General features: G+C 50.7%; 1 protein-coding gene across 7 annotated transcripts in view; it reads left to right on the top strand.

The window, feature by feature from the left end:
* Positions 1–328: 328 nt before the first annotated feature.
* DNMT3B (DNA methyltransferase 3 beta) overlaps positions 329–12429 on the top strand; it is a 49377-nt gene continuing 37276 nt past the window's right edge. For 4 of the 7 annotated variants that reach the window (XM_084645995.1, XM_084645994.1, XM_084645996.1 and 1 more), the window contains exons 1-2: positions 329–401; positions 11882–12029. In XM_084645995.1, coding sequence (XP_084502121.1) covers positions 11888–12029 — 142 coding nt within the window. In that variant the 5' untranslated portion in view covers positions 329–401; positions 11882–11887. Of the gene's footprint in view, positions 402–486; positions 549–3015; positions 3129–10809; positions 10982–11881; positions 12030–12429 lie in introns of those variants that run through there. The other 3 variants (XM_084645992.1, XM_084645991.1, XM_084645993.1) reach the window with 3 other exon arrangements.

Here is a 12429-nt window from a genome sequence, read left to right as displayed (position 1 = left end):
CAGGTGGAAGCTGCCCCACCCCCCTCCTCAGTCCCGCTGCCCTTCTCTGGCCCTTTTTGACCCCTGAGGTATCTTTTCTGAGGTGGGGGTGACGGGACCTGGGGGCGGTAATGCCAGTGTGGGCCTACCCTGTATTTGTTCAGCGGCATGAGGACATTTACTGCTCATTACTGTATGATTTATTGGGCTCCTTCAGCGTCCCCGGGGCGGGGGGGGGGCACGCTCCTTGCCCCGAAGAGGGCTCGGGCTCGGCGCGGGACCGAGGGGCGGCCCGGCGCGGGGAGGGTTAACGCGCCAAGTAAACGTAGCTTTGCGGTTGCCAGTTTCCGATTCGAGACCCGGGAAAAGTCACGCCTGGCTCCGTGCGCCCGCCGGGGCCCGGGGGGGGGCGGCGCGGAACGGTGAGTCCGGGCAGCAGCCCCCGCCCCCACCCCCACCCCCCCCCAGGCGGCGCCGGGGGCGGGGGGCAGAGCCGGGGGAGGGGCCGGCCGGGCTGCGGCAACAATCGCTGCAACTTTGTATCCAGGAGCGAAACTTTCTGCACCCATGTGAGCGAGCGCGGGGGGGGCCGGGCCGGGCCGGGCCGGGAAGGGGGGGCCGTGCCTGGGGAGTAGAGCGGGCACGGGACTTCGGGGGGAGCCGGGCTGGGAGGGGAAAAGGGGGGGCAGGGACGGCTGCGGGGGGGTGGGGGGCAGAGCCGGATACAGGACCGCTGGGGGGCAGAGTCGGGATGCAGGGGAAGGAGCCTGGCGGCGGCGGCGGGGGGGGGGGGGGGGGGCAGAAGTTGGCAGGGACGGCTGGGGAGTAGAGCCGGGCTGGGGGGAGCCGGGCACGGGACCGCTGGGGGGGCAGAGCCGGGCTGGGACGGGGGGGCAGGGAAGGGAACGAGCCGGGCACGGGACCGCTGGGGGGGGTAGAGCCGGGGGGGGCAGGGAAGGGAACGAGCCGGACACGGGACCGCTGGGGGGGGGCAGAGCCGGGCGGGGGGAGCAGGGAAGGGAACGAGCCTGGCACGGGACCGCTGGGGGGGTAGAGCCGGGTGGGGGGGCAGGGAAGGGAACGAGCCGGGCACGGGACCGCTGGGGTGGGCAGAGCCGGGCGGGGGGGGGGCAGGGAAGGGAACGATCCGGGCACGGGACCGCTGGGGGGGGGGCAGAGCCGGGCGGGGGGGGCAGGGAAGGGAACGATCCGGGCACGGGACCGCTGGGGGGGGGCAGAGCCGGGCGGGGGGGGCAGGGAAGGGAACGAGCCGGGCACGGGACCGCTGGGGGGGCAGAGCCGGGCGGGGGGGGCAGGGAAGGGAACGAGCCGGGCACGGGACCGCTGCGGGGCAGACTCGGGATCGGACTCCGGATCCAGCCGCCGCTGGTCCGACATCGGCAGCAAAGGCTCCGGCAGCCCCCGCTGGGCGCCGGCCGGGCTTTGTCTGGGGTCGGCGGGAGGGGGAGGGGAGGGGAGGGGAGGGCGTTTCGGGGTGGGGGTGGGGTTGAGGGTATTTTGATTTGGGGCTGGTGGCTGTTCTTTGAGGTCATGGGGCTGATCTCATTAGGGGATTGTCGCTGGTATTTGGAGCTGGCTTGGGGGTGGTGGGATGATCGGGGCTGGTAGTTGGGGGCGGGGGCGGGTTGCTGTTGGGACCCTTGTGCAGAGTCTCACCCGCGGATTTATTGATGTTCGCTAATAATAGTCCTGGTGGATGCTCCCTCACTGGCCATTTTAAACCAAGAACTAAAAGCTCTGCGGTGGGGGCTACCTTGGGGCAGTTCCCCGGCCTGGGGTGTGCAGGAGGCTCAGACTCGCTCCACGATCACAATGGTCCCTTCTGGCCTTGGAATCTATGGAGAAGAATGTCACGCTGCAAAAAGAGCTGCACCTGGGGCATGAGTAACTTGTCAAAGAGGGAGGGACACACATGCCTTGGGGGATTATCCTGAGAATCTTCATGCATCCACAGCTGTGGGTTTATAAAGCCCAGGAGTGCACAGTAGTAAATTTAATCATTATTTAGGTCACTGGTTAATGTTGGGAACCTTCCCTCTCCCATACATTAGTACTGTTTGTTTCAGCCAGACTTTTAGTTGGATTTTCCCTCATGTTCTGGGTGGGAAATTGGCAGAGGGATGGGGATTATCTGGAACACAATGAATTTGGCTCAGGGAGATTAAATGACTTGCCTAAGGAAACCCAATGAATCGGTGGCACAGACAGAGATAGAACCCAGTGAGCTGCTCTAATCTGTAGGTAACATTATATTAAGTGTTCCCCAGATTTAGGCATAAAGCGCCATATTTTTAAAGGAACCTCAGTTTGGCCTCCTTTTCAGATTGTTGCTTATGAGTATGTGCAGAATTGTGTGCCACAAACATAGAGTGTTGGGTTCTTTTAGCTGTAGGCTTTAGGAATGGGTCAAACAGCTTGATTGCCTTCCAGTGTATTTATTGTCATGTCTTGGAAGTTCACACTTATTTCTGGGAAGAGTTTTTACACAGAGGTGAAGGATGGTCCTGGGGGTACAAAAGTAAGAGCTCTGTGTTCAGTTCTCTGCCTCCCACAGCTGAAGTGTGCAGTGGGGGCAGTGTAGGGCTGCCTATGATGGCACAATGCAGTGCCCATGGCAGGGGAATTCTCTGGCTGCTTGTGGGCTGGTTGGGGAGAGACAGAATGCCACCTTGGGTAAATCACTTAATCTCTCTGGGCCTCAATTTCCTATCTGTAAAATAGGGATAGCAATCCTTCCTTTGTTTGTCTTGTCTGTGTAGATTGTAGTCTCTGTAGGGCAGGGACCTATCTCCATGACTGTGTACAGCACTCTGCACAATAGGGCCCTGATCTCAGTTGGGACTCATAGGTGTTACTGTAATACAAATGCATAAGTAATAACAGCTGTAATGGTTCCCCACTGGGACCTGAGTTATGGCATTTGCATGCTCAAGTACCTTTGGATACATTCCTAGTTTTTTGACTGGTTGTCTGGAAATACCTTTTTTGTTTTTGTTTTTTGTTTTTAAAAAGCAGATCTCGGCTGGTTACTAGGGCATCAGGTTACCCCTGGCCTGGGGAAGGAAGGGGCGAGGGAATTCTTCAGTGTTGAGACGTTTCATTGCAGGTTCCATACACCAAGCCTTCAGGTAGTGACACAGTTAAAGAAACTGCACTTTATTCTGCTTCATCCTCCCAAAGGCCAATGAGAAGAAACTCCCTTGGTAATATAATGGGGAAGGGGCTAGGTGGTGCCTAAGAAGCAAATTCTGCAGCAGCTCTGGAGCTTGCCCCAGTCCCAGGTGGATGGGAAATGCAGCTGGATGGAGACGTATGGGGAAGAGCTGAAAGTTAGAGTCTCTGTGGTTGGTAAATGTGTATTAGAGAAAATGATCCACGGAAACACAGACAGTAGGAGATTGGAAAGAAGCGAAGGTTCCCCTGGGCCCAACTGTAGGGGATGCACTTACTTGCTTCTCTGCAGGTACACTCAGTTACTCCATTTCTTCCTAGATGACTGGCTTGTTTATTGCTGTGGTTATTGTTATAGCATTGAACTCTGAATGATGGGCCCGGGGCGGAGGGCGGGAACAGGTGTGGATGGAAAGAGTGAGGTTTTGTTGCTTTATTTCTCTTTGTGCTGTTGCTTGTATGTGTTTAGCACTGGTGAAAGGTGCCCAGCTGACAGCCGTGGAAACTGACAAACTTTTTCTACATAGCAACTCTCTGCTACTTCCTGCTTCAGCCCAGACCTGGGAGTAATTAATCTCTTCTCTGCATTGGGGATTTGCCCTGGTTAGAGAACTCAGAGAGAACAAATAACATGTGATAGATGTTAGTCCCAGTTGCTCAATGCATTACTGGAAGATGCTCAGATACTGGGGCAATGAGCATGGGATACGAACCCATATAGAATAGAATACAGTAGACTAGTGACTGGCCATGTGTGTAGCTGCTTCAGAGCAAACGCCTAGGCCTTGCTTTCTCTAGGCAACAAGGTATTTTTTCACCACTTTTTAGCTAACACATGGTGACTCACACATTAGTGAAATCCTAGTGTGGACAAGGCAGCTGTCGTTTTAAAATGTGATGCCAGGTTGAGGTGAAGGTGGGGGTGGGAGCAGGGGCAGGAGAGGATGAAATAACAAAAAAAAGACAGACGGTAGAGTTAAAATCGGGGAAGTCTCCAAGCCTGTGATTGTGGGTGAAAAAGGGGAAACTGGCAGCAAGGATAGGGGGTAGAAACAGGAGGTGGGTGGGGCAGGGAAGGGACTGGCCTTTTTAACGAGCACATCTGCAAATCAAGAAGTTCCTTTTCTTGTGAAACTGCACACCCCAAGTACCTCTTTACTTTTCAGGATTAGCGGAAAATGCTCTATTTTAGGGAGAATGAAAGACCATTTGGAAAGTGATGGCCCAGAGCTCCCAAATCAGCCATTGGTATCAGCTATTTCTTTTTTGTCATTCAAATGGTTTTTGGGTCATGGCTGACATCCCAGCCATCATGTAAAACGCTTCCCTGTGGTCTTTTGACATGCACACAGAGGTATCTACAGGCAAAACCAGGCTGTTTCCATTGCACTCTTTGCACCTACAGAGGAAATGTACCTGATGAGGGTAACTCTGTTTCCTCTGGAATTAAAACTGAAACTAGCCCAACTGCATCTTCGATGAGGACTGGGAGGGTGTGGAGTCAGGTAATTGAAGCTGCAGTAGTCAGCAGCAATGGACACTGGGCCTAGGGGGACAAGCAGGTTCCGAAGGGCGGAAAGGCCTGGAAATAGTGTTTCCAGGGGAAGCTCAAGTCAGGGTTTAGAAGGCAAGGCTGTCTCTGCCTTCCTTCTCCTGAATGTAGGCGGTAAGCTCTTTAGGGCAGGGGTGGATCTGTGTTGCTCTGTAAGCAATGAATAGTACAACATGATCTTTACCCAGCATGGCAAACCTGAAATGGCCTGGGCTGCAAAGCTGGGATCTGGATCTGATCTCAACAGTTTCATTGTCTCAGTGGGATGTAACTTTTGGGGGCGAGATCATGGTTCCAGATGCAGAAGTATCCCGGGAGTAGCTGGGCCCAGCCTCTTGGAGGGCTTTGAATATCGGGATCAAGACCTGGAATCATTCTATTCTGTTCCATATAGGTTCTTACACTGTGCTCATCACCATAGTACCTGAGTGTCTTCCCAGTCATGCATTAAGCAACTGTGACTATTACATGTTTGTTCTCTCCTTCTCTCCCCAGGGGAAGAAGTGTGTGCAGGGGGATGTTTAGTTTTGGATGTTTTTATTTTTTTTTAATTTTTATATATAATCTGTATATACACACATTGCTATCTGTGTACGCTAGAGAAGGCAGGTCAAAGAAATGTACCATGCGTTTGGAGAGGAAAATGGGGAGGTTTGGGTTGGTTCTTTGCTCCTGGAGGAGTTTGTTCTCAGTCTGGGGCTGGCCCCTGAAAAAAGCTCTGTCTCCTATATTCACTGGAGCTTTGTATTCAGTGGGAGCTAAGTGCAGGGAGCAGGGCACTGGAGTGGTGCGTTAATGGACAATGGCTGTGATGATAAGGAGGTGGGCTGTTGCAGATCCTGTTCAGTATCAGTCAGAGCTTTTTCAGGGTGTGCACCTTCATTCCTAGATTTAATGGGCTGCAATAAACCAGGGCTGGCAGTCACAAAAACTGGGGTCACCCTGGCCAGGTCTTTGTAGTTTTTTAACTTGCTTTGCACCATTTGGACTGGTTGGTTACTACCCTCTTCCATTCATCCTGGACAGTGAAGCAATATTTTCAAAAAGTGAGTGCTGAGGCTGTCCCAAGAAAATGTCCATGCAAATAGCCATCTGTTCCATGCCTGTACGTATTTTGCAGGCCCAGCATACAGCCTGTCTTTTGAAAATTCAGCCCCGAAGCCCGTATGGTACGTTCTGGCCTGTTTCACTTTCTGGTACAGTTGTGGTGTATGGGATACCAGCTCTGTAGGAGAATGTTTACTTTCAAACAACACACAGTTCTTTTCAATGAAATACTAAAAGACCCCCAGTGAAATGTCGGAACTCCTTAGCTCTGGGGTTCACCATGAAGGAGAGTCCTTTCTGAAAGCCACGTGCGTTAGACCCCCTTAGAGAGCTGTGTTGCTGGGGGAGCCTGACTGAGATGCTCACAAGAAATCACAGCCCTCTTAAAAATAGTAAGGCATTTTACTGGATCAGCCCAGAACATACCCTTGTCTGAATGAAGATTACAGGATTCAGCTCTTTAACGATTCGAGCTGTTGCTGTAGATTGCTGTACTGTAATACCCAGGGCCTGCCTTCACTGCTGAAAAAGCTTTTTTTTTTTTACCCTTGGGGTGGCTATCCCGCACGAGGGAGCCGGAGGTGAAAACACAGTGGAGATGTTTCAGAGTAACAGCTGTGTTAGTCTGTATTTGCAAAAAGAAAAGGAGTACTTGTGGGCACCTTAGAGACTAACCAATTTATTTGAGCGTCCGATGAAGTGAGCTGTAGCTCACGAAAGCTTATGCTCAAATAAATTGGTTAGTCTTTAAGGTGCCACAAGTACTCCTTTTCTTTTTACAGTGGAGATAAGGCACTTGATTTAGTTTTACCGCTCGGGCCAGCCCTACGTACCTGCCTGGGGTTGAGCTTTGGGGCTGTGGTTAAACTCAAGTGCCTGGTCTTTGCTGTGTTCTCCCTCGGGATCGCTCATGCACGCTAGGAAGGGAAAAATGCAGCTTGGTTAGAGAAGCCCTCCGTAGCAGTGGTGGCTGGAGTGGAAACAGGAGTAAGCCCTTATTGCCCGCTACAGACTTTGAATGTTTGTGTACTAACCAGCCGTGATCAGGCAGCAAAACCCAGGTGCAGATTTTGGACATCCCTGAGTTCAGGGCTGTTCAAAGCCGGGATTCTGGTGTAGACTTATTCTAAAGATAGAGGTAATTTGCAAAATTTGGATGTGGATGTAGGGGTGGGTTTCAAGATGTTTGGATCCAGGGTTCAGGGTCTGGCCTGTCTCTAGTAATAAACTCCTAATATTCAGTAGTAACCTGAAATCTGTGGAGGGACCCTGGAGTCCCTAGAGAGAGAAACTGTGACCTTTGCTGCCTTTGTTTATGAGGTGTGTGAGTCTGTTACTCCCAGCTTCCGGGTGAGGCATCTCGGGGGAGGAAATGCTGCTCCCCCTGAGCTGCTAGCTGCAGTAGTCAGCAGGCCTTTCAGGTCTCTGAGTAGCTGAGGGGAGTCTAGCGAGTCTGGGCAGCTCCCAGTAATTGTTCATTTGGTCTGAGAGCAGATGTGCTGGATCAGTGGGATTGCTACAAACAGCTGTAGGGGTTTACTTAGCTTGAGACTCTCTCTTTCTTCTGCCCCTGTGTTCAGACACTGTTGTTGTGCTCTGGGGAAAGGATCTGAATGTGCACTTTGTGGGGACTTTTTGCTTTTGGCAGGTGTGGGATGGACACCTGACTGATGACCTGTGTCAAGAGCGTAACCAGTCTTAAGGTCAAAACGTCTTCTCTAAAAGTTCAGTCCAGACGGCTCCTTCATGCTTGTCGGATGAGGTGAAAGAAGAGCTGAAAGCAGAAACCTCAATTGTTTCTGTACTGCCTATAACACATAGATTACAGAGGCATTTATGTCCAAGTTGAGAGAGAGAGAGAAAAGATAGGATTCTCCTACCCAGGCTCTGGTCCTGGATGCAGAACTACCTGGAGAGGACATCAGTGACCTGGTCAATGGGTACCAGCACCCCTCTGCTCCTAGGGAAGATTTCACTAGGTCCTGAGTCAGGTAAGATACCAGTGACGTCAATGGGAGTTTGGGTGAATATGGGCCTCAGGTTCTGAGCCAGTGGGAACAGCAGGTCCTTCGTGCTTCTCAGGATCAGGCCCTTCAAGTTGAGTTAAAAATGTCCCAGGAAAAACATGGGTTTACACTGGGAAAAGTTGTAGACAACATTCATGTCACATCATGGCTCCTGCTACACAGCAGCAAGATGGCTTCCTTCACTGGTCCAAGGGAAGATGCTGCACTGCAGCCCTTTGGTCCAGAGTGCTTCTGAGATAGTCTGGGAGCTTCCGTTTACTAAAACAGGACCAAGCAAGGACATATTGGGAGGGCAGGAGACACGTGGGCTCAGGTGAAGTGCCTCTCGTTGCATGGGAACTGCTGGACAGGTTGGGGGGGGGGGGAGAAAATAAACCCTTGTCTGAATAAGAGAAAAAGAGAGAGAGGAGAAAAACAAAAACCCGCCCTGTCTTTGTTCTTTGGCTCAAGACTGTGCATCCCAGCTGACAATCCACAGCTCAGGAGGCCCCAGGGTGACATTAAGGATGTATGTTTGCGACAGTGATGAGAAATTCTGGCCGACACAAACGCATGGTGTGCTGAGTACTAAGCAGAGCAGACCCCATTTTGTGCACCGGTGTGTTGCTGTGACTATGGCTGTGCTGGCAGGAGAATGCTCTAAGCACCCATTCTGCTGCGTCTGCATCAGTGGAATTGGATCAGGCCCCAAGCAGAGATTGAGGCCCTCCACAGAACTCCTTGTGGGCCCCTCTTTGTTCCCACACGTGTGTGTTCTCCAGAGAAAGAGCATGACCCCTAGTGGGGAGCTGTCAGGAAATGGAGGGTTCTGTTTTTAGGCAAAAATGAAGACTTTTAGAACCAATTGCGATTTGAAAAATCACTTTAGTTATGTTTCAGAGTAACAGCCGTGTTAGTCTGTATTCGCAAAAAGAAAAGGAGTACTTGTGGCACCTTAGAGACTAACCAATTTATTAGAGCATAAGCTTTCGTGAGCTACAGCTCACTTCATCAGATGCATATCGTGGAAACTGCAGCAGACTTTATATATACACAGAGAATATGAACCAATACCTCCTCCCACCCCACTGTCCTGCTGGTAATAGCTTATCTAAAGTGATCATCAGGTGGGCCATTTCCAGCACAAATCCAGGTTTTCTTTATAACTTTAGTTATAACACTGTTGCCTGCACCCTGTACAGGGTTATGAGACCCTATTCATCATTACATTTCTGGTGGGGAGCGGAGAATTTAATTTTGTAGGTGACAGACTCTCCCGTACTTAAACCACCAACTTATTTAAAGTTATAAATGTTTGATCTCTAAATGGGTGACGGGTCCAATTGGGCCTTCAGTGATCCTGCTGCAACCACAGTGAATTCACTGGCTATGTCTGCAATGAAGATGTTTTCAGTCCTCCCCCCCCCCCTTTTTTTTTTTTCCTTTTCTATTTTATCCATTTTTTGTTGTTGTTAGTTTCTGAAATCTGCAAAACACTTTGGAACGGCACTGCTCGGGTTGGATTCAATAGGGAAGGGCTGGGCTCTTGATAATTATTCATATTGTAGGGCTGGGCCCAATAACCTAATACTTATTTCATGTATGGGAGCAGGATCAGGCCCAAACCTGCAACCTCGTGTCCTTTAGATCCACAGTAGCTGTGTCGTTCTCAGTGAATCTTTGCTGATTAGGAAAAGGTGAAGCTGGTGCTGGTTCTAGCTGGATGAGGGGAAGTTAGACCAAGGAGGAGGAAATTCTAATAAGACACTCAGGATGCATTTCCTACCCCTAGAGCTGATGTGCTGTGTTCGTCCAGAATGGGTCAGATCCTACTTCCGGTGCAGTGAATGGCAGTTGCCATTGACTTCCATAGGAGCAGGATTGGGCCCTCCCTCGGTCAGTTGTCACAACTGAGCAGTAGTAGTGAATCCATCTCACTGCCAGTTCTGAAATAGTTTTATCCCCCTATAAACAATTCATTAGGTGGGCCAGTGGCTCTAGACTTGGTTAAATGGTTCCTGTGGTTTGGCTGAAGAGAAAACATTTTAAATTAATAATTACTCTGACTCTATCAAGATTATGCCCCTACTTCAGTTGAAGCCCTTCTGCATAATTAAACACGCCTGGCTGCTGAGCCCCTGCTCTCAAGTAGCTTGCGACCCTGTGCCTCCCAGGGTTCATGGAAGGGATGCATGCTCTCAGCTCCACCCCCTTTGTGCTCCCTGCAACTTCAGTATGCTAGCACCAATGAAACAAGGAGCAGATGTTGTCCCTGGCTCCTGAATCTCCTCTGGAAAGTGGGACTCACAGGCCTAGTCTGCTGAGGGAGAAGGGAGCGTAAGGGGGCCCTTGAATGTCAGTGCTGGGGGAGAGAACACTTCCACTGCCTCCCTGCCTAGCTTCTCTGGTCACATCTTTCTCTGTCCCATATGGACCACCGTGAAAACAATGCACTAGCCTTGGTTAGGCCAAAGAGGAGAGGAGAGAGTTGGAAGATGCTGAGAATGGATTGGAAGAGGCAGAGGCCTGAGGCAATGTCAGGGTAGGGCTGGAAGTGTATTTTCTGGACTACATCAGCATTAATCCAGCTCCCCACCAATGTGACTGAGAGCAGAATTTGGCCCTCTATTTTTCAGCAGACATATTGTATGGGGTGGCAATGGCTGTCCCCTAGTCAGTTTAAAGCATCCCATAATAAGCTGGATTTTTAACCCCCTTCACACCACCTTCTGCAAAAAAAGACCCGTGCTTTCTGCCATGTTGCCTTCTGCAGCTCACCTCAGGGAGAGGAGGTGCGTGGGCAGTTTGATGAGAATCAGAAACATTTTAAACATTTGAAAAAGCCCCTGCCCTGTTTGGTTCTGTATTTCTGACTTTGTGGTTCATTCTGTCTCCAAAGGAGCTTGGATAAGAATCTCACAATGGCTTTGGTTTGGTTGCCCCTGCTGAGAAGGGCCGGGCAGCATTTTAGTGGGAGATTTATATCTGTTTAACCAGACACTACAACTGCTTGCCAGTGCACAAAGAGAGTTGTTTAAGCTATTGATATTGGTGTAAATGCCAATAAACTGAATGTTTGTAACGGCCCTTGTCTTGATGTCAGGTTTTGCAGTTGCCGTAGCTGCCCTCCCAAAGTAGCTGGAGCCGGGCTGCGATTGTGGGGACCTGAGCTGCTAACCTGCTGTATTTCTTTATTTTCTATAGGGTGGGTGGATTTTTGTGCAGAAAGTGTGCTATTGTGTACGTGTTGTCTGGACTCCCCGATAAACTCCTTACATTAGGAATCAAAGTTGTTGCGTTATTTGTTTTTTTTAGAACTAGAATAAACCACGTCTCCTGGGCTGGATTCTGCAGCTCTCGCTCGGTCTTTGTTGCAACCAAGCCCCCTTGGAATTCAGGGGGAGCTGCAGCTGAGTGTGATCTGCATGACTTTGTCCCCACTGGCTGTCTGGCTGGTGCATTTTAATATTGCTGCCCCAGCTCATCCTATTGCCCTGAACTACAGGACAAATCCCCTCGCGCATTTCTCAAAGGAAAATAACCAGTCTAGTGGCAATATGGGGACTTGGTTTTCCCTGGTAATATAGGCTTTTTGGAGACATCTCTTTCCTCCAGCTTGACTGGGGACAGCAGCTTGAAATCCGGAACAAGAAATTCCGCTCTAGATTAAGATGTCCATCCAGTCTGTTAGATTGGTATTTCTCCTCTCATGCGCACCAGGATAAATTGGGAGCAGCTCCACTGAAGTCGCTGGCATGTGAAACTGGCCTGACTTCAGGACTAATGCCTAGACGCGCCGTTCGGATTGTTACCTGGCCCCATGGAGAATGATGTAAGGAGCAACACTGAGCAGAATCAGAGCCGTGTGTGAATCTGAGCAGGACGGGGTACAGAAAGGGACTGATGTAACATTCATTCGCGTCGGTGAATTTCCATTAATGTCCATGGGCATTGGACCAGGCCTTAAGAAAGCCGCTAAGTGGATGTTCAGTTGGGCTGCATTTAGTAGGTTACGCAGCCCAGTTTGTCTTTCTCAGACTTGACTTGGCTGTATTTAGTGAGTGGCTAAATTTCTCCCCTGTTGTACTGCAAATCATTTCCGCAGGCTAGCATGAAAAGAGACAAGTGCCATGGCGATGGGGAGACAGACTGCAGGGCAGAGCTGGTCTTTGTCAATGGAGGCTGCAGTGACCCTGCTGAAGAAGAAGCTTCTTCCCCAGCTCTGGAAGCAAATGGGAGGCTCAATACACAAGGTCAGTCTCCTCTTACTGTACTCGCAGCATGGGCTGGGCTCTGGATTTCCACGGCTAACCTCTTGGGGGTGGTGCTGGGTGCAGTGGAGATCATTGCGTTGGGTGCTGGTATAGGTCGGGCTTCTCTACGGTGGCTCTTATCTTTGTAAGGCTGGATCCTGCTCTCATTGAAGACAAAGGTAGTTTTGCAATTGACTTGAGAGGGAGCAGGACTGGGTCCAAGGTGGGCAGTGAGCAAGCGCAGTAGGGCAGATTCACACGCTGGTATTCGGTGTGCTTGATTTATTTCACTGATGCTGCACAAGTTAATAATAAACCACTGGCATCTTCTGAGCCGTAGAGCACATTGACGAGACATCATAATTAACAATGGCAACACATGCTCCTATTGCAAATTGCC

The sequence above is a fragment of the Lepidochelys olivacea genome (genome assembly GCF_965140295.1).
Source record: "Lepidochelys olivacea isolate rLepOli2 genome assembly, chromosome: 13".
NCBI classification, from domain to species: domain Eukaryota; kingdom Metazoa; phylum Chordata; order Testudines; family Cheloniidae; genus Lepidochelys; species Lepidochelys olivacea.
The sequence above is the reverse complement of the archived record's forward strand: the minus strand, read 5'-3'. Positions and strand labels throughout refer to the sequence as shown.